The sequence below is a fragment of the Numida meleagris genome, chromosome Z, assembly GCF_002078875.1.
Source record: "Numida meleagris isolate 19003 breed g44 Domestic line chromosome Z, NumMel1.0, whole genome shotgun sequence".
Lineage (NCBI taxonomy): Eukaryota > Metazoa > Chordata > Aves > Galliformes > Numididae > Numida > Numida meleagris.
Window position 1 is genome coordinate 46,761,323 of NC_034438.1, and position 23,200 is coordinate 46,784,522.

The 23,200-nt window shown below is 40.4% G+C and overlaps 1 protein-coding gene across 1 annotated transcript; it reads right to left on the reverse strand.

The window, feature by feature from the left end:
* Nucleotides 1,534-19,754, reverse strand: SLC25A46 (solute carrier family 25 member 46). The gene is made up of 8 exons (XM_021380904.1): nucleotides 17,937-19,754; nucleotides 16,204-16,246; nucleotides 13,098-13,155; nucleotides 12,542-12,619; nucleotides 11,776-11,876; nucleotides 8,485-8,541; nucleotides 7,968-8,025; nucleotides 1,534-3,759 (listed from the first exon to the last, which is right to left on the reverse strand). The coding sequence occupies exons 1-8, from the start codon at nucleotides 18,187-18,189 to the stop codon at nucleotides 3,181-3,183; spliced, it is 1,227 nt and encodes a 408-aa protein (XP_021236579.1). The 5' UTR covers nucleotides 18,190-19,754; the 3' UTR covers nucleotides 1,534-3,180.

Sequence of the window (23,200 nt, forward strand, 5' to 3'; positions counted from 1 at the left end):
TACATCACCATGTAGTAGCTGAAAGACTATGCAGCTTGAAGTCCAGCTCCGCTAGAACTAGCAGCAATAAGTGCAGTAGCTCAGGTAGTTGTCTTGTACTTCTATTGAGCTGCTGCTAGATCCAGAATAGCTAAAAGAAGCACACAATTTCACAGATCTATGCAGAATTTAAGACTATCAAATACACTCCACATCTCAAGTATTACAGATTGGACCCAGAGCTGGAGCAACTCATGTGCAAAGTAGACCTGCTGAAAGGAATGAATCAGAAATCTTGCTGAAGACAGTACTTTTCCATGACTTGAAGTACTTGCATCAACACTGCCCCCCTATAGCAGGGGGGTTAAAACTAGATGCTCTTAAATGTCCGTTCCAGCCCAAACCATTCTTTGATTAGACCTGAAAGCTCTGTTCTAACAGAGCTAAAAGTCAAGTCTGATTTGAAAGTCAGTCCGTGAAACAACAAAGGCAGATAATTGTGATGGTTTCCAGGTGGTGTAACCTCTGAAAGTTTCCTGCCTTATCTATCATCAGTTACCTCACATGAAAGCTTGCTCTGTACAATGTATATGCAGGTAAGAAGCCAAATAATTCTTCTGAGTGGGAACACTACATTGAGTCATACTTGAGAAATATTCACTGTCTTGACATCAGCATTTTAAAAAATGAAGAAAAAACTATATATAAAGAAGTAATTGAGTTCGTATCAGTACGAAGAGAATGCAGTTTTTTCATATTCCAGCAACTTGAACTCACTTTCTACAGCAATTGTATTTTATAGTTTTCAGTGACACACTGTGCTGAAGCCACTGACTGATGACACATTTGAGATGAACAACTGTGCACCTGTTCTCTTAAACCTAGATTTAAGATGCAAAAGAAAATAAAAATATGTATTTATAATCCTATAATAAAAAGGTCAAAAAAGATGACCTCTCTTCACAATTCATTTACATTTTTGCATGGGTAAGAATTCAGACAAAGCAATGAATTAGTTTTTTTGAAAGGTAAAGCACACGTACATTAAGAATCAAAATACATTAATTGTAATTGATGGGAAGAGGACCAAAATTAATAGCCCAAAGCAAACTGCTTTGCCACTACAGAACAGCTGCAGAAATTTGACAGCACTTTCTCACCCTTCTTAAAGCTACACCCTTTTCTGGCAGAGTGAAGTAAAACTGTAAACTCTTGGCAATGAGAGCATATTTGATACTTTGATACAAGTTAATGTTCTAGCACAATATACAATGAGTTCTCAGAACATCCTATTGTTCATCTGGCAGAATACATAAAGGCATGCCCTCCATTTTGTATGACAAAATGCCTTTTTGTTCCTAGAAAAACATTCTTGTCCAATTTCATAGACCTATCTGCAGTGTTGGCCTCCAACATGCTCTTAGTTACAGAGCTGGAATCTGGACTAGATGACTAGTCAAGATCCTTTCCAAAATGGATGATCCTCTGAGATGGTTCACTCTTCATATTCATAGAAACTTTAAAAACAAAAAAACAAAAACCCTAAGAATAGAGTATTTTGCCCATGCTCTTGCATGTAGTTTTAATTCAACATATTATTGCACTTTGGAAATGGGAGCAATTTGAAACAGCCACTAGAGAGTATATACAACATAATATACAAACCAGTATTCTTCTGGCTGCCTCTCCAGTGAATTACTTGAAAATATTTAGTGAATTCTCACTTTATTCGATTGCTTCCATTCTATACACTAGATTTCCAATTAACAATATTTCAAAATGAAACCAGTTCCCATCTTCAGTATACTGTCCACTTCAGCACTTATGTATTTAAAAGACATGAAAGTTACTTTACTAATAATGCAGACTTGCAATTGATTTCAAGTCAGAGCTTACAAATAGCAACACCTTTTCATTATTTGCCATGACTACCTTCCATAACGATAAACACTATACAACACTTAAAGATTAAATGAACATCAATTTACAGAATTCAAAGATAAAGACTCGCCACAAGGAAGTGTGAAGAAGGTAATAGCCTTTCATATAATTTAAAAGTGACTCTCCACATGCTTGCTGTATTTGCTAAAACCATCCCCTCACCCCTCTCTCCCCCAGGTATTCATCATATTTATTGATGAAACCAAGGAGTAATTTATTTATTATGATAAAAACTAGTTTCCAGACCAATAGCCTTGATTTACTGAGGGAAGAGGGAAAAATGTTACATTTCAGTAGTTACCTGCATATGAACACTTAGTTCTGCTTCACAAAAATATCTAATCCAGCAGAGATCTTAAGCAAAGGACATCAGTGCTAAACCTTAAGTAGGTAATTCTGTATATACTCCTCCAGTCTAAGGAAAGGAACTCTTAAAAACAGCCAGTTAATCTTTTATGCTTTCAATGTATTTTGAACATTGACACTTAATATACTTGCACGCTTATTCTACTGTTAGACAAAGTAGCAGAATGAAACTTAAGTTACAAGTGGAAAGTTGACTATGAATGGCTCTTACACATGCACACACTGGCTTCTAATTTGCTTTATTCACACGCTTTGGTTACTGTAAGCTTTGGGAACAAACTATAAGACAGCTACACATTACATTCTGTGAAATTTTATCCCCAAAGAAGTTCTTGTTATTTTTGTACGAAGCAGAAGATTCACCTTCTGCTACACTGCAGCAAAATAAGATGTCTACATACCTGGAAATTCAGTGACCTGTGTCTATTTAAGTTAATTTTACAGTTTTATGTTACTTGCAGGTCCATTAAAAGTGAAGCTGAAAACACTTTAAAAAGACCAGTAAAGTCATCTCCCACTTCAAAGTTCTTACAACTTAAAAAAATTCCTTTAAACTGCCTAGCAGTCCAAATTATCAGGTGTGATGTTCATAGAGCAGAGATTACAAACTCATCTCCATTCCTTAGTTCAGTTCACTCGTAAGAGGGAAAGTAAATGCTCATCCCAGCCATATCTGAAATCTGATCCCCTTGTGTATGACTGCATATTATATTTAATTTATCATTTTCAATTTAAATTGTACTTTTGAATGATATTTAGAAGTCTCCATTTTTAAAAGATTTACTATGTAGAGAGAATCCAGAGTAGATTCTTCCAACTTAATTTTCAACTCAATTTTTAACAATAAGGTATAATTGTATCATGTCCACAGTGCTAAATCCACACCTGAACAGATTAAGAAACATTCTGAAGCAGTGTTGAGTAAATAATTTTGGTAAGCTGTAAAACAGCCACATGCAAGGTATACTGTACTACAACAGCTCCAAATCCCTTGTAAAAACCTAGCATTCCTTCTTCACGTTTTATAGTATTAATGCAGTCTCTCATTCCCTCATATTGAGTATTGATCGGAAGCACTTCATAGCCAAGGTCTGTATTGTCAATTATTGTGCGTGTCCCTTGAATATGAAGGCGGTGTAAAACTGTTTCCAGTGGGTAAAGCATGACATCAGCACAAAGGCTAGCAGCAAAGCTAGCAATAAGTTCTGGAAAATATGCATCCAGCATGCTCTGCACAGAAGTGGAGCTCTCTGTTGGAAGGCTGTGGGAATTCTCTCTTTTCAGAAAAAGCAGAACAAACTTCTGGACGATGGAACTGATGACGTAGTGAAGAACTCCATGTAGAGCAGTTGGAAAAATCAAGACCATCAGAGGAAGGAGACGCTTGCTGTGGGGTACTCCCATGCCTACAACTCTGCCGATTCCTTCTTTCACACAGTCCAGAATTCCAGGATTATCTCGAATGATTTCACTCTATAAGCACAATGGATTAGTTAAGACTTGCCCCATTTCAGAACCATACTGACACCTACCACTACTAAATTTAATCTTGAGATAAATATGTATTTGCATGCTATTATGTCTCACAGTTATACTGATATTTCAAGTTCTTCATTCATACTTAAAAGATTCAAGTAAATTTGCTTTTAAAACAAAAGTGAACCCACCTCAAATAATCTTCATTTAATCTACATTCCAATTATATGTGTTATTATGCAAGAAATACAACTTTCAGCCCACCTTAGAAAGTATTAGTATGGGTCTGCCAAAAAGAGAAACTAATTCAAATACTTCAAAATATGCTTAAAGACTGGATCATCAAAATAAGTAATACATTACAAACTGCTGAGATCTCCCTCACATTGCAATTGTCATTTCAAACTGTGCTTAAATTAGCCAAACACGCCACCTACTGGCTTGAAATGTAAAAGACAAAAGCTGCAGCAACTACAGCCTAACACAGCTATTTTAATAAAGTGTTTCTAACTGTTAACAGTATGGTTTATCAAAGTTCACAAAACTTTTAGTAAAAAAAATCCAACAGTCTTTAATCTTCATATCTTGCAATTTCTAACTGTCCTCTTGTAGCACAGGAATAATGTAAAATTGCTACAAGTTGCCCCCTGCAGTAATGGATACAGCATGAATAACTGACAAATGCTAACAATAACTCTTCTGCATTTTTAGTTAGAAAGTCAATGATTATGTTTCCAAGAACTGGATAATACATTTAATACAGCACAGATACATCTATTGAGTAAAATACTTAAACACAGTTGAACTGAACCTAAAATTCCATCAGATCTCAGTAGGATTACTTTCACAAATGATGTTTTACAGAGATGATCACTTGCTTAAAAGGTTGTGGGAAATATTCTTTTGGCCTTTTGCTTGTTTTTGCTTGTTTAATAAGCAAGTGTTGTGATTTTATGATTTTTGTTTTCGGTATTCCACATCATAACATCATGTAGTGCACTGGGAGTTAGAGTTAATGCTCCAGTTCTGTGGATTGTTGATAGAAGAGAAGAACTACATCTCCCAGAGGTCTGTTCGCTGTTCTGTTACCATTTTTCGTTCAGAGGGGAAGACAAAAACTGTAATAGATCATGAGACATGCCCTTTTTGATCTTCTGGCTCGTCCCAGAAGCATCTCTCTCCCTAGCTGTCTCGCCACCAGCATTAGAGTAAGGCCTATGTTTTTTTGGACGCACTCTCTCATTTTATTTATTAGCTTCAATTCCAATTATAATGTATTATATTGTATCATATTGTGTTATCTTGCATCCTGATATCTTATTTAGTAAATTTGTTTCTCCTCAGATCACTGCCGCGGTTTTGTTTTTAGGCCCATCTTCACACCCTCTCCCCCTTTCCAGGGGTGTGGGTCCATGGGTCCACCACCCCATCAGTCACGGAACCAGGCCAACCCAGCCCGTAAACGGTTGGCAGCAAGCTGAGGAACCTTAAAGACCACTGAGTTCCAATACCATGACCATGGCTGCTACCTGGTAGGTCAGGCTGAGTGCTGCCAACAACCTGGCTCTGAACATCTCCAGGGACAGGGGATCCTCAGGTTCTCAGGGCAACTTGTTTCAGTGCTTCAGCACTCTCTGAGTAAAGAATTTTCCCCTAACACATAATCTAAACCTCCCCTTTTAGTTTAAAACTAATCTCCCTTGTCCAATTCCTATCAGGCCACATAAAAAGTTCTCATACCCAGAGCCTTCTCTTCCCCATGCTGAACAAGCCCAGCTCCCTCAACTTTTATTCATAGGAGAGGCACAACAGCCTCCGATAATCTTTGTGGACTCCTCTGGACAAGCTCAAATAACTCCACATCTTTCTTGCTTTGGGGGCTCCAGGTCTGGATCCAGTACTCCACACAGGGCCTCACATGGGCAGAGCAGACCGTGACGATACACTCCTTATCCCTGCTTTGATGCAGTCTAGGGCAAAGTTGGCCTTCCAGACCACAAGCACACACCGCTCACTCACGTCAAGCTTTTCATCCACCAGAACCCCCAAGACCTTCTATCTTCCAAGGCTTTGCACAAGTCCTGGTAGATGACACCATTTGCTTTTCCTGGACCACCAATAACATCACCACATTGAGGAAGGCCAACATGTAAAACAGGCACAATTTTCCCCTGGTAAAACTATGCTGGCTACCTCAGATCACCTCGTCCCACCTGTGTCTTAACACAGCTTCCAGGAGGAGCTGTTCTATGATCTTTCCAGCCACAGACATGAGGCTACCCATACCAGAGTTTCCTGAGACTTTCTTTCTCCTTATAAGTGGGAGCAAGGATTCTCTTGTTCCAGTCACTGTGGAATTCATCTGACAGCCATGATTTTTCAGATAGGATGGACAGTGGCTCAGCAGCTACACCAGCCAGATCCTTCAGGACCCTGGGATCCATGTCATTGGGCCCCATCAATTTCTACACATTCAGTCTCATCAGATCATCTTTCAGTTTCTCTCCTCTTAAAGAGGGATTTTGCACTTCCAAACCCTGCCTACACATTCAGGGACATAAGAAGCATGTCAAGGGAAGCCTGTCTGTGAAGACTGACACAAAGAACTTGTGGAGTACCTCAGCCTTCTCCATGTCTGTTGTTGCTAGCGCTCCTTTCTTGTTTATCAGAGAAGGTACAGTGTCCTCTATTTCTTCTGACCTGTAGAGCCCTCCTCTTGTTTTTCACAACCCTTGCCAAATCTAGTTCCATCTGTGCCTTGGCTTTCCTCATCCCATCTCTGCAGGTTCAGAGCAATGATTCCTAGTAAAAAAACACAATCTTTGTATCTATTAAGTGCCTGGATGACAGACTCTTCCTGATGTTTTGTCTACCAAGTGCAAGATCTTGTTCGTGGTTCACAACAATCCTCACTGAAAGGACTGAATAGAGCCCTGCCAAAAAGGACTTTGAGGTACTTATTTGTGGCAAGCTGAACATGAGCCAGCAATGTGCCCTCACAGACCAGAAGGCCAACATCCTGGGCTGCAACAAAAGCAGCATGGCCAGGAGGTCAAGAGATGTGGATCCCTCCCCTTTACTTTACACTGGTGAGACCTCACCTGGAGTACCGCACCCAGATGTGGAGTCCTCAGAACAGGAGAGATGGGGAACTATTGAAGTGTGTCCAGAGAAGGGCCACAAAAACAATCCGAAGGATGGAACACCTCCCTGCAGGGACAGGCTGAGAGAGCTGCAACTGTTCAGCCTGGAGCAGGCTCCAGGGAGACCCAATAGTGGCCTTTCAGTATGTAAATACATTCTGAAACTAAGATATAAAAATCAGCATTTTTTGCCTCTTCTCCACAAAAAAAACACTATTTCATTGACATCCAGCAACAGCTGAACTACAGGTTTAAGAAGCTGCGTCTAAATCTATCTTAATAGTACTTACGAACTTGCCTGAATTAAAACGATTATTTGATGACTGAATGACTAACCTGCATCACATTCGTATGAGAGCTCACTTTACAGTTAAGAGTGCCATCAGCAGCAAAAAGATACTTTCATAGTAAAAGCAACTAATTACATGGAGATACTGAACAGAATCATCCTGTACTGTAGTTAAGCTTTGACTGTTTCTCCAGAAAGGAATGCAACAACATACTGAAATATAAGTGTCATGGATTACTTTGTACTGTTACAGAACAAGTATCCTAAGTGTACTCAAACTTTCCTGAGATTTATTTTTATGACTAAAGAACTATATGAAAATTTAAAAGGAAAAGCACTCCTGAGATAGTATAGTTCAGTATTTTAACAAAACAAAGTTGAATTACTAGAAAAGCTTTGTAATCATTATAGGGAAAAGGTCAGGGGTCATACTAATAACATTCCTAGCAAGCCTTTTGAAAACCTTTATACGAAAAAGACTTACTTAGAAAATCTCTTCTAGAATGCATAAATTTGCTCTTTTTGTAACATTGTTGCAACATCGTGTCTAAGTGTGCTTTATTGTACTGGATTTCCACTTAAGACAGCACAATCAAAATAACCATCACAATAAATATTTTTTATCCGAGTTAATAAAACATACAGCCCCAAGCAAAACCAATACATTTACTGCAACAAATCTGAATGCAAACACAAAGATTCACTTCTCTACATAATCTAATTTATAAAGAAAATAATAATATCTTTTAAAATGATATGTATATGTAAATTACCTGTACAGTTTCAATTAGGCTTGCAGAATAAAAAGGCATTGCTATCACATGTGTTAACCTGTAGAAATTAACAAAATGACAATTATAGCCATGATAATATTATAATTTTAGTCAAATATGCACACGAAAGCAGATAGTTATCTACCAACTCATGCATAGGGGAAAACTGTAACTCAAATACTGAAACACACATTAACCAGTCAAGATCTTCAGAAGTTCTGTAAAATTCTACTCTCATATGACAGATCAATTCAAGTCTCAGATACTAAAGTCTAGATTAGAAGAAACCAATCTTTTAAGTTATTCTATCTCCATAAAGATGCAGGGATAAAGCAAGAGAAAATTTCTTAAACTGACATACACAATCAACATTGTTAAAGAAATAATTCTGAATTTGAGAATTACCATAAGCATCCTGTCAAGTAACAACACTTGCAGATTACACTGCTATACATTTACTAGATTTATTATTAATGCCTAAATAATAAAACAGAATAATAACAAACGCCATACTTACCCTTTGAGTAGAAGGTGTCCACCTATCTGTTTGAGGTTCCATTTATGTGAAAGCTCTCTGAAAATAAAGCAGGATTTACTGTACTATGTGTAAGAACAGTTAAGCATCTATTTCATGGGTATCAGCATTATGTTTTCATATTGGCATTCTACTGTTAGTCTAGAGACGTATCTTTCCACTATAGGAAAATCCTTCACTCACAAGTGTTAATACATTGTGGTTAACTTTTTAAAAGTTATTCAGGCCTACTACATATCTTAGAAAAAGCTTTTAAGTATCAATAAGTCTCCAAAAGTCTTTTTCAGGGAGTATTGGAAACTTCAGCATTTCAGCCTTTCTTTACCAAAATTCACTGTTTATTGCATTTTTAATTGGTTACATTCTTTGTATTTCTTGAGTTATTTTTATCCAATTGTTTTTCTTAAAGGCCTACATGATGTTCTGATACAGTCAGACAAGACCAGCCTCTAACACACCTCATTAAAATAAAATTAATGCACTCTATATATTAAAGGTCTTTTAAGTCACTTTTTAAGTACTTTTCTAATTACACATTTCAAGACATGAATAGTAAAAGTTAACTGCAGTCCACTTGACTAAAATCTCACAATAGCTCAATACGACATTCAACAGCCATACATTTGGTAAATACCTACAACGTAAAGATATTTCTGAAATGTCAGAAATATTTTAATTTTAAAAACTGAACGGTAATGTTCAGCTTCAGTTCTCATCCCATTGGACCTGATGACCTTAGAGGTCTTTTCCAACTTCAGTGATTTTGTGAGATACAGAATGAGTTTGTCCAGTACAGAACGATACGCAACTTGCCACAGAAATGTTAACAAACATTTCCAAGCCCCCTTCCTATAATAGGGGATGATGCAATACAGAATTGAAGACGTTTCACTGCATCCTTTGTTCTTTAAAGATGTATTTAACTCCACTTATGGTGGCGCTGTTGCTAAAGCAATAACCTTCACCCCCCTGCAATTGCTCAGTGATGCATATTACCACTGCAAAGAAAGGAAAAGTGTCCAGTAGAGAACTGCATGCAATAACACATGTACAAGACAACCATTTTTGCCAGACCTCCTCTCCAATTCAGTTGTGACTGCTTAGATTCTGTGGTGGCACAAGGTTGGCAGTAGCATTAAGAAGTCAAGCTCAGAGTAAAGTGTATGCCTGGGAATTTCAGTTACGAGACAGCTGAGCAAACAGGTTAAGTATGAACCCCATGCAATCTGTTTACTACTGCTTTTGGTAATTGCTAGAACCTGCAAAGACAGACTTTCATTGCTGTGCATGCACGTGTCATATAACAGTAGGTCAGCCTGCCCACATCTCTTAAATTTAAAAACTATGTCCTTTAAGTACTAGGTCTCTGTGTGTACATTAAAAATGGGAACGCTTGGCTTTCTCAATGCTAAGACAATTCTTAAGCCCTTTGGTCAATTCAGACTTAAACAGCCTTAAACACAAAACACGTTTCCTCTTCCTTAACACATTGTCCAAGAAAGGCCTTTATCATTTTACTGGCTTCAGTGTGTGCTCTGTGACTATTAAGTATCTTTTACTAACTTTTCATTATAGAATCACAGAATCACCAAGGTTGGAAAAGACCTATAAGATCATCCAAGTTCAACTGTCCATCTATTACCAATAGTTCTCACTAAACCATGTCCCGCAACACAACATCTAAACGTTTCTTGAACACCTCCAGGGACGGTGACTCCACCACCTCCGTGGGCAGCCCATTCCAGCGCCTGACCACTCTTTCAGAAAAACAGTATTTCATGATGACCAGCCTAAATCTCCCCAGCACAACTTGAGAACATTCCCTCTAGTCCTATCACTAGTCACACGAGAGAAGAAGCCAACCCCCAGCTCAACACCACCTCCTTTCAGGTAGTTATAAAGAGCAATAAGGTCACCTCTGAGCCTCCTCCAGATTGAACAATCCCAGCTCCCTCAGCCACTCCTCATAAGGCCTGTGCTCCAGACCCCTCACCAGCTTCGCTGCCCTCCTCTGAACACACTCCAGGGCCTCAATATCTTTCTTGCAGTGAGGGGCCCAAAACTGGACACAGTACTCGAGGTGTGGCCACACCAGTGCTGAGTACAGAGGGGATGATCACTTCCCTGCTCCTGCTGGCAATACTATTTCTGATACAAGCCAGGATGCCATTGGCCTTCTTGGCCACCTGGGCACACTGCTGGCTCATGCTCAGCTGAGCGTCGACCAACACTCCCAGGTCCGTTTCCTCCGCACAATCTTCCAGCCACTCTGCCCCAAGCCTGTAGCATTGTCTGGGGTTGTTGTGGCCAAAGTGCAAGGACCTGGCACTTGGTCTTGTTGAACTTCATCCCATCGGCTTCAGCCCAGCAATTATCTGACAGCTTCCATGCACTTCACTGAACTTTTAGTCACTTTACTTAATAAAATCTCTCATGTGAGCTGCTTAGTCTAAAAAGATCTGTAACAAAACTGACAACATGTGTTACTGCAGTTATCAACTCTACCTGTTAAGCTCTGGACCACTATAAAATGAAACACTGACAAGAAGCCTATAAACAGAAAGGCTGTAATACACACCGCTAGAAAGACAACAGAACGTTTTACCATGATTTTGGTACTGTAATTCAGCATTCAAAACAGGCAGAGTCACAAATCAAAATATCACTGAACTACTACAGTCTAGGGTGAACACAGTGAATTAAGTGGTGAATCTCTCTTTAAATTCACTCACTCATTTTTGGCTGTAAATCCTTTATCATTAGAATAAAGAATATGCATTTAGGTATTGGAAAACAAGAGCAGAAGATGAAGCTGACAGCCACAGATTCCTATTTAGCACACCTCCTCAATAATATATTAGTGCTAGCCATTCTATTTTATCACCTACTAAAAAGCAACTTGTCAGTGCTGGTTCATTAACTATGCAAGCTTTCTACATTTAGCTCAATAAAACCAGGATTTTTTTTTATTTTATTTTTTAATTTATACATGGTATTTGCTCCTAACACAAAATACAAACAAGTGGAATTGTACTGATGACCAATTTGCAGTGTTATTTTTATAGTTTACCAATAGGCAAACATACATGCATGGCTTCCAGAAAGTCTCTTACTATTTAATTACACAGTGATTTTTGCCAACAACCTCACTGTGCTGAAACCATCTACTCAACATCTGACTCAACTCAGATGTCTCAAAAAGCCTTAAATTTCTAAGAATTTGAAGTCAACAGGTCAACATTTTGTTAGAAGCAATAAAAATCCATGCAATACCTTGGTAAAGGTGTAAATTCACTGATGATGCCTTCTGTTCCCAAGGTTATGCCCTGAACAATGAAAGTGCTGCCCATTCCCTTCCAAAGAGCTCTTGGACCCTGTGTTTTGAAATATGCAGTTATATTTAAGCAACATAGAATATTTTCACTGTGTTACTCATGTGCATAAAATCTCAGCAAATCCAAGCTGAACAGGGGCACAGCTTTACCATTAAACCTTAAGATCACCAAATCCAGGCGATAACTAATTTTCAACTCCAAAGAAACTTGCATCAAACAGCTTTACAAGCCTTTAACTCTGTGTCATAAATGTAATGCTATTTTCATTCAATAAAATATGCTCAGGATGTTAAAGTACACAGATTTTTACTGCTCTCTGACTTGAGTTTGAGGATTTCCATTTTCCTTCTCTTCCCACAAGACTACGCAGAACTGGAAATTCATATAATACTGTCTTCAGATGTAGTTACTTAACACTCAATCTCTCATCCAAATAAAGCTTCATTATTTTTTAGTACTCTAATTGAAAAAAATAGTTTTGAGGGCCTCTTATTTTCTGAAATATACAAGCCTTCCCCACTAAATAATACACTACATCATAAAAATTAATCATTACCCTTTGAAACACTTTGGGGATCACAAACATCCGCCTTACAATGATTGTATGTTTTACCATCAGTTGCACAAAGAAATGAAGATGTCAGTATACAAATCTGCTGCATTAACATTCATTGCTCAGACACAACCTGACAACAAATACTGACCTGTGTCTTATTGATGCTGTACATAATATTGACAATAGTAAATGGAGTGAGATGATAATTCCGAGCATGATAATTAACCTGTTAAAAACATAAATGACTGCAGTTTTATAAACACACAGAAATTACAACTCTGAAGAAAAAAGCACCAGGTATCATCTCTGTAAAGCTTAGCTAAAGTGACCAATATATGAATATATTCTCACTGAAATTCAGAGAAACAGGCAACATTTCTAAGTGTATATATGGTGCAAATGTAAACGACAAAAAAGCACAGAAAATACTTGAAACAAAACATCCTGCTAGTAACCTGGGTTTGAAAGTTGTTTCAGAGATGCTGAGGAACTTATCTGCTGTAACTTATTTCCCATTATCCAAACGGAAATGAATGCTCAAATTAAATTTTAAAACAGAAAAAACCACACACTACAAATAGAAATATAACAACGTATATTGCAGTATCTACTTAAGAATTGTGAAGTTTCCTTACACACTAGAGAATACAACAACATCACAGTATAGAAAAGATCTGACTGAAGAGATAATAGAAAAAATATACCTGACACTGACGACGCAGGACAATGCAAGGATGTGCCAACACATTTTCTGTAAATAGGCTTTAAAAAAGAGAAGTGTATTTAAAGCATTAGAAGCAGCTGTAAATGTATGAGAAAAGGCTCGTTATTATTCTCTAACAGCATTACATCAGTATTTGAAAAAATATGCATTACCTTGTAAATGACTAAGGCATTCTGAAGGGCTACCTTGCAGCATGCCAATACTACAAACGAACAAGTATAAAAACACCCAACACATACATTCACAATGAAAAAGCCCATACATATGCAAAGATTGCTCTAGAAGTAATACCTCCTATTTATTTCCATGTATACTACAACAGATGCAAAAAGCACAATAACACTATTTGACAGAGCAAATCCCCAGCTACAAAATGCTATTTTTCAATATAGTTACCATCATTAGCAGATGAGCTAATCAATATGATCTTCATTTCATGGTGCAAAAGCTGTGTATGGTGGTCCAGAACATGAATTGTCTTTCACTGCTGAAATATACCACTCACTGTACTCATACCAACTGTCTGGTCTCCATAAACATTCAGCAAGTGTCCATGAATGTCCATGAGCGCAATTTTTTCCATGTGGTGGAATTCAAAAGTGTGTACGAAGCAAAGGTGTGTTACTGTGTCAGGCACCATTTTCTCAGATTGCTCCTCTGCTGCCATCTGTTGCATAGGAACAAAATGTAACAGAATACTGGTAGGAAGGTTCAACTACTGCCATACCACCAACATCTAACCTACCTCTGGTGTTGCAGGCCAAGATAATAAAATAGGAGGCATTATTTTTGGAGCAGCCCTTGTATATATGTATGTCTTTTTAAAAGCAAAGCAATTCTTAAACATTCCCTCTGCAAAAGATGAGCAAACAATACAAGTCAGAGGCAGAATACTGGAGGGGTTACTTTCCAATTTTTTTTATATTAATTCTGCATACAACAGGATTAATCACGACCTTATTTAGCATGGGTAGAGGACTGTCATCAACAGCTAGTTCTGAATTTCAGTCACACATTCTTTCATCAGGAAAGCATACTTCCCCAAACAGCATTCCCCTTCCCAGCCCGAGAAACAGTACTCAATCAAACTACTATAAGAAATAAAACTCTCAATTCTAAAATAAAATTTCTGGTCACAACCACATAGAAAACTTGTCATCCGAAAGTATCCAAGTAGTAAGAACACTTATCTGCATGTGGTTCATAGCTGGTATAAGGATTAGAAAATCAAAACCTCCAGACTTCGCCTAAGCATTCCAGGTAACATCCCTGACCACCAACTTACTCGATCATCTGGAGCTGATCTTTAACAGGAGGGTATTACTCTGGATAAGAAAGTATTAATTGGCAAAGAAAAACACTAAGCCTGAAGTTTTATAAGCTACTGAGCTAATTCCTATTTTGCTGCTACCAGGAAGGTAAAGCTTTCTTCACACTCCAATTGCTATCTGTTCAGCCTTTCTCATAGCCAACTCAGCTAACTTGACAGAAACTAACTTTTTTTTGTGGGTGCTTTTTTTTTTTTAAACAGGATTTCTGACATGAATCACCTTGCAGGGTGTCTGACAAGCACTTGATATAGGGCAAATGCAGAAGCTGGGAGAATTGGTCTCAGCAGTGCTACAGTGTAATCGGCTCTCTTTCTCAAAGCCACAAGCTCACCTTACAGTCCTAGAAGGCCTGGTACTCATGACGTAAAAAACTTCATCATGTTTTATCAACTTGAACTACATGGTTCCAATTGACTTCTGAGGCATGCTAACACCTCTATGCTGCTGAAGGAGATGAACACACTCCTGCCATATGGCTCCACACTACTGCTCTCACCTGAGCTCATAAGTGTCATCAGGCTAGAAAGAAACTAAACAACACTTAACGTGTTTCGCATAGTTTCCTCCTACCTCAACATTACTTAACAATAAGGCTAAGCAATGAGCAAGCTGAACCACTGCAAGGGAAGCAGTGGAAGAAGGGGGACAGGCAATTTCATGAGATAAGATGACCTAATTTAAGCAACTCATTACTTGCCAGAAATGGTCATTCCTATTTCCTCTTCTTTATCCCTCCCCTCTCTGGTCCACTGCTGGCACTACTTCTAGGTGACTAACTGGCTCCTGCAGAGTCAGCTCGCAGGTAAAACAACATGCCTCACCAAAACAGCAAAAAGTCATCCAGCTCTTTCCTGATTTGTTTTTACTTTAACTGACTCAAATCAGTTAAAAGAAGTTCTGATAGGCATCAAGGGTGACAATAACAGGGGAAGGAGCAGATCAGGCTGGAAAGTCTTTCTCTTTTAGCAGAAGTATGTCAAAAGAACCTCAGCTGCCCAAAAAAACTTAAGATGCAGTCTCCTGTGCTGAGCTAACTGGGCAACTAACATGTGTACTCTAATTTTCTGAAGAGAGAAGCACTTTTCTCTTTCACATGCAGGTAAAGCAAATCTCACATTCAAGAAGGAATAAAGCTTTTTTTATTCATTTACTTTTCTCGAGACAAGAAAGCCACCTCCCACCCTTTCACAAGATCCATCAGTATAGGGATGAAGAAAAATCTCATCAGCTGAGTGTGACTGAGCAGGAATTCTAAAATAATCCAGAGTTTATCACAATACCTAGACTTAACAATTTTAGGTTCTGGAAACAGTATTAAACACTTTAAATCCACTACTTTCAGAAATATTATCAGTAGTTACTATTACCATAATCATAAAATTAGACCAACTAGTCAGGTTAATATTACTGATTCAAAATACACTGATATTATACTTACAAATATTTGCATATTCTTAGGAAACATTCACATTACTTACGTATGTTAAGCAAATGTGAAGCAAATACAAACAAAAGTTTTGTGCTATTCTCAGATTGCTATGAAAAAGTTTCAAATTCACTGCTCCTGGAGTAATTATGAGGAAAACTTTAATGAATAACAGAAACCTAAATGGATTTTAAATAGCAGGTTTGTACATGCACTTCAACTGTATAAGTCTACAGACATAAAAATAACACCAGTAATTTATGTGAGGATCACAAAACAATATAGCTCTACTATACCATAATTGCTTGAAAGCAATACAGATTTCTTACCTTGCAAGGCCAATACCAAAGCCTGCAAACCTGTTCAACTGCTCTGAAAGAAACAAAAATAGATTATATAGCACAGAAGGGAGAAAAGCCAAGCAGACCATTTAGAAAAAAAAAAAAAGACAACTACAAAGCAACAAACAGCCCTAAATTATCTTATGCTGTATTTGATTCAAAAAAGCTACAGCTACTAAACCAAATTTTTGGCAATGCAGCAAGAGAAGATACAAAAAAAATGATTCTCTCAAGAATATACATACTTTGGACTGCATTTCAGAAACAAGATTTAAAACAACTACAGGGAAAAAAAGGAGATAAAATGAACAACTGAAGTCAAATTGAACCTTTTAATGTCTAAAAAGGCTAACTTCATTCACTAAAAAAAAATTAGCATTCATGACAAGTTTACAACAATTCTGAAGTATAAATTTAGCTTTTTATGGTGGAATTAACTTAAAACCAAGAACAGCAAAAAGAGAAACTTTAGAAAAGGTAATACAACAACATCAAGGGCTTTCAAATCAGTTTTCTAACTCCACTTCTTTGCTAAAAAAGGAGTTACTACAAAACATTAAAGATGCAACTAGAAAAGTAGGTTCAATTTGCTGTTGTTTGTTACCATATATTTACACTTTGGAACTACTAGTTTTAAGAAGAGCTTTAAGAACCACCATAAACGTAACTGAAAATTAATGTTCAAACTACTGAGTGAATGCAGACTGCAACCATAGACAGTCCCAGCAGAGCTTCACAGACACACAGCAGCATTCCAGCATGGAACAATAAGCCACTCTCCACTCGCATGGACTGGACTCAATGATACAGCAACTCCTTATCAGTTCTTTATTGTGCAGAATCAATGTAACGACAGGGAGCAGACAGGACAGGAAAAGGTACATTCAGAATACCTATGAAAAAGCAGTGTGTTACACAACACTTTCATCAATGGGATTGTACACAGGCAACCCTAAAAATCCACAGTACTGCAGGTTGAAAAAAAATATTTATCCATTAATAAACCAAGTTCTAGCTAAACCAGCTGTTCACAGAACTTTGATGCTCTAGTGTATATAAACTGCTCCAGATAATCTTTTAATGAAAGCAGTCTATGCTCCGTAGCTCAAATTTAGAACGTTTCTTTCAGTTCATCTCAACCTGGCATAAAATGATACTGTGCTTCTAAAGGTCTCTACTCTTTCCTACCAGTAAGTAGAAAAGCCTCAAACCAGCTATCAGCTCTACTGCTCCTTCACTACCACGCACGACAGAAGTTTTCCCTTCCACGGTCGGTGCCACAGCCCTTGTACATTTCAGCAAAACAATAAAGCGACCAGAAGACAGTCTGCAACAACAACATGGCACAACAAAACACTCCGCGCGACCCACAGCTACTTCCTGCCCTTACAGAAGGCGGAGCGCGTCTGCAGGCTATCATTTACACGGGCACAGGGCTGCCGACCACGCGCCGCTTAGCCAGGAGCCGCCGGCCGCGCTCGGGCACTCAGTCCTACACGCACGGTGCCGCGGGCAGCGGGCGGGGTGCGGTAGGCTCTCCTCCCCAAGCGCTGCAGGCACCTCACCGCGGGCAGCCGGAGGTCAGCGCAGCGCACCCGCGCGGCGCACGCCTAGGCCTAGGCCCGCCGCCTGCCCGCCTCGGCGTCTCGCCCGCTGAAGCGAGCCAGGGCCGCGAGAACGGCGGGGAGCGGGCCGCACCGCTGAGCCTGGCCCTCCCTTACCGGCGCCAGGCCCGCCCGCCCCGAGGCTAGGCTCCTCGTTGAGACCGGCGACCCCCAGGGGCGTCCCGGCCCCATACGGCGGCGTCTTCTCCCCCCAGTGCAGGTTACGGCTGCCGGGGATGTCGGGCGGGGTGGTCACCCAGTGACCCATCTCCGCAGCGCCGCCGAAGGGCCTGACACCGGGACCCGGCTCCTCCCGGCCGCCCCCGCGGTAGCCCAGGCCGTCGAAGCCCTCGGGGCGCCGCGGGTGCATGGCGGGCCAGCACGAGCTGCAGCGCGACCCCCCCTCTTAGCCGCCCCAACCGCCACTTCAGAAAACGAGCACGCAACCCCACTCCGCCGAAGCCGAGAGAGGGCCGTGTGATCAGGGAAGAGGCGGGGCCGGCAGCAGGCTGGCCCAATAGCACCCCTCTTCCTGCGAGGCCGGGCCTTCCTCGGGGAGCAGATGAGCACGGGCCCCCCCTGTCGTCATGGAGGAGCAACGGTGTGGACGACGTGGGCATAGGGCGCCGCGCTCGAGGGCGTAGGGGCTTGTTTTGCGCTGTGCGATCGGCGTGTAACGCGGCTGGGTCTGCTGCCGGCCGGGTGGGTGATCTCTTTCTGCCCTGAGGCGTCCACTGAGAGCTGCGGGGCCTGGAGCATCTCCCTTATAAGAAAAGGCTGAGAAACCTGGCACCGCTCAGCCTAGTGGAGACTGAGAGGGGGTCTCACTGATGCTTGCAAATATCTAGAGGGCAGGAGTCAAGTGGATGGGACCAGGCTCCTTTCAGCAGTGCTCAGTGACAAAGCAAGGGACAACGGGAACCAACTGAAACAGGAAGTTCCATCTGCACGTGGGGGAAAACATCCTTCGAGGGTGACAGAGTGCTGGAACAGGCTGCCTAGAGAGGCTGTGGAGTCAACATTCTCTGGAGATACTCAAAACCTGTATGGACACTTTCCTGCATAACCTCCTCTAGGGAACCTGCTGTAGCAGGGGTTTGGAATTACATGATCTCCAGCGGCCTCTTTCAACCTCTACAAATTGCAATTCTGTAAGAGCACCAACAGCCAGGCCTTGGGCTGACCTGCAGCTGTTTCTCCTTTGTACAGCAGATTAAGCTGCATTAATCCTTTCAGGTCTAAGTACAGGACTTGCAGCAGGAATACTCACTGTATTTTGCTGCTGTGCAGTGCTAAAACCTCTCAGCTCTGCCTGGTTTCTTCTCCTTCTGCCATTAAACATTAGCTCTGCTTTACCAGAGAGCCTCAGGTGTTCCCCATGACTGGGTGAAGGGTCAGTGTCCTTGTTTGGCTAGGGAGAAACAGGGCCTGGAGAGCTGCAGCCCTTCTGTCCTGCAGCAAAAGAAGGCCACCTTCCTTTAAGCCATGATGCTTTCCTGCTAAGTGCAGGTGTGCTGCAAACATGATGCTTTGATCTTGTGATCTCAGAAGAACAGGCAGAAGACCCAACTTCCCCAAGAGGCAAGAGCTGAAACACTGCAGTTCATGTTGGGGTTAGAGGTAATTTCTGTTTTAAAAACAAAGTGGATATCAGAGAAAATGCTGCCCACTGCATGACAGGGTAGTGTGTTCTCAGTCTACAGTAAGAAAGTTATAGCATGAACAATGAAGATATCTTCCATGTGGAAATAAAGACATAAAATGGCTTTACACATCTTTGTTACATGCTGTTAGTTCCCTGCAAATTGCCGGAGTGGGAATGCAGGGGTAGAATCTGTGTCATCTGCACAGCGTCCCCAGAACAAACTCTGGTGTTTCTCTGATCATTCTTCCACAGCATAGGGCTTGTTTTCAAATGATTCAACAAAAGTTTGGGCGGATTTATTTTATTTGAAAGAAAACACAAAGAGAACGATTTGAAGATTTGGTTTTGCAGTTATAACAAATTGGAAGCAAGCTAAGTTCTTCAAGCATTACAGGAAGACATAGAGTTCCTGTATACTAATGATCCCTTGAAATAAATTCCCATGTGACCTACTATAGGGCCAGGTGTGCCATCTCCAGACTTGGTTGCTGCTCTCTCTTGCAAACAATGACCAACCTATAGGAAAGAAGTGCAGAAAAAAGCTTGTTGAAGAGGACATGCAGCTAACCTTATTCACTCAGAGAATATGGAAGAAAGAGTCTCATACCAAGAAAAATGCAGTATAGTGTATCCTTTTAAACACTGAAAAAGTAGTAAACTGTATATAAGAACTCAGACCTGTTGTTTTTTTCTAAAGCAAGATTCATTGAGTCAGTATGTGTGTGAGAGGGAATGAAAATGTCATGGATAAACACCATCCTTTAAAATAGATTTTTATGTGCACCTGCCAGCTACCATAACTCTCCTTCCTCATAAAAACAATTTTCTGGAAGAGTGATTTTTCTTTTTCAGACTCTACAAGAATATTTGAAGAAACTTTCAAGGCATTGCCTCACTTTCCTTTTGCAAATATTTCTGTCTGTAATGTCATAAAGGTTGAAAGAAAATGGTATCCTGTGAATAGACCTTTGTGGGAAATATGACCCCCACACTTCAACTTAAGTCTCCTTCCAGCTTTTACTTCATGGAGGGGAAATCTGTGTCATTCAGAATCCTGTATGCTAACTAAACAGATGCATCCCACACAGCAGCTTATCAACTCTGTGTATGCTTAAGTAGCTTACTATCAGCCAATGCATTCACAGGCCATGCATACAGGGCATCTATACTTTTGTAGGCTACATGCAAAAAGCCAGCTGATTACTCAGTGAGAATCCACTGCTATTTCACATGCAAGCCTTCTGTGTCTGTCTTGTTCAATATGCATAAGAAAACATAAATTAACTTTTCTATCTACACATATCTAATACGTAATTTCTGTTGCTTATTTGTTCCAGGGTAAATGTGTTTTTTTGGTGGTATTCACAGGTCACCTTCCTGCCTTTTTGACTTTATTCCTCCCTACCTTCCCGCACAAAAATCATTGAATCACAGAATAATAGAGTGGTTTGGGATGGAAGAAACCTTAAAGATTATCTAGTCCCAACCCCTCTGCTATGCGTGCAGACACCTTTGATTAGATCAGGTTGTTCAAAACTCCATTCAACCTGGCCTTTGTCACATCCTGCCCGTGAAAGGAGGGAGAGGTGACCAGATTTGCAAATCTCCTTGGTTAAATGAAGATGAAACAACACTCAAGGTCCAAACACAACCATCAATTTTAATGAGAATCCCTGTACTAAAATTATCTTAGAAATAAAGGCACTCTTACAATATATCTGTCTAAGCCTTGTGGCTAAACTATGTGACTTTATAAGAAATCAAAATAAGCCTTACATTACTTAACAACTTTAAGAGGGAAAAGAAAGAAAAGAGGGAGAGAGAGAAAGGGACTGGGAGAGAGAGACAGACAAAGAGATCATCTGGGTTCCAGTGCTGGTTCAGCCGAAGTGTGTGTGGTGTTCTCAGCCTGTGAAAGCGCTAGTTCCCAAGTTCCAAAGTTTCAAAGTATCAAAGTCCTGAAGTCTTCCCACTTCCCAGGAGCTTTCCTCAGACATACTTTTATGCCTGCTAAATTTGTGATGTTCATCATTAGCAAGCTCGATGTCAATAAGTGCACTGATAACAAGTGTGCTGTCAACAACTCTGGTTGAACAATGGAATTTTGGACAGAGCATGTCTATCTTGTCTCTGCAGGAATTCCTCCTCTGACCACATCTTCAGCCATTAACCTGTTGTCACGGTGATGGTCTTACCTTGCAAGTGTTTGAGACAATTCCAGACATGCCACAGATGAAGTGTTTTTCTCTGGTCTGCTACAGCCTTGGAACACTTCCAGGGATAAGGCCTCCACAGCTTGTCTGGGCAATCTATTCCAGTGTTTCACCACCATCTGATCTTTCCTCCTTATATCTAATGTAAATCTTCCCTCTTTTAGTTTAAAACTGTTACCTATCACTGCATGCCTTGATAAAAGGTTTCTCCCGATCTTTCCCACAAGGCCTCTTTAAATACTGAAAGACCACTGTAATCACCTCCCTCAACCTGCTAGTCACACTTCTTTTGATGCAGCTTAAGATGCAATTGACTTTCTGGGCTGCAAGCACACCTCAACATTGAACCATTGACCACAACTCAGAATGCGGCCATCCAGCCAATTCCTTATACACTAAGTGGTGCTTCTGTCAAATTAATGTATCTCCAATTAGAGACAACTTTGCAGCCCAGACATGCAGGGATGGAATCAGAGAAGCAAGGTGCAGATGGAGCTGAAGTTGGTGAGGAATGTGAAAAACAACAAGAAGGGATTCTGTGGGTACATAAGAGACAGGCAAAGGAAATTGTGCACCCTCTGATAAATGAGAAGGGAGAACTGGCATCAACAGACACGAATAAGGTGAGATACTCACTGGGTTTTTTGCCTCTTTCTTCATTGGCAGTCAGGCTTCTCACACCTCATGTCCCTGAACCTCTAGGTGGGGATCAGGGAGCAAAATTCCTTCCAGTGTAAGAGCAGAGCAAGTCAGTCTGCCTTACAAGAGTGAATGTGTACATTTCTGTGGGCCCAGATGGCATAGATCCCAGGGTCCTGATGAAGATGGCTGCTGTGGTTGCCAAGATACTCTCCATCACATTTGAGAAGTCACGGCTGTCAGATGAAGTCCCTGGTGAATGGAAAAGGGGAACCTCAGTCACATTTCTAAGAAAGGCAGAAGAGAAGACCTTGGAAACTACAAGCTAGTGAGCCTCACGTCCCTGCATGGGAAGATAATGGAGAAGATCCTACTGGAAGCTATGTTAAGGTACATGTGAGATGAGGAGATGATCCAAGGCAGCTAGCACAGCTTCTTGGTGATCATGCCTTACTAATCTGGTGGCATTCTATAATGGAGTGATGGCATTGGTGGAGAAAGGAAGGGCAACTGATGTCATCTACTTGGACTTATGCAAGGCCTTCGACATGGTTCCACACCTCATCCTTATCTCTGAATTGGAGAGAGAAAGATTCGAAGGGTGGATTTTTTGGTGGATAAAGAATTGGTTGATGACTGTATCCAGAGGGTTCTGGTCAATGAATCTATGTCCAGGCGGAGGCCAATCATAAGAGATGTCCCCAGAAGTCAGTCTTGGGACTGGTGCACTTCTACATCTTTATCAGTGACATAGATGATGGGATCAAGTGCACCCTCAGCAAGTTTGCTGATGACACTAAGCTGAGTGGTGCAGTTGATACAACAGAAGAAAGGGATGCCATCAAGAGGGATCTGGGCAGGCTTGAGAAGTGGGCATACAAGAA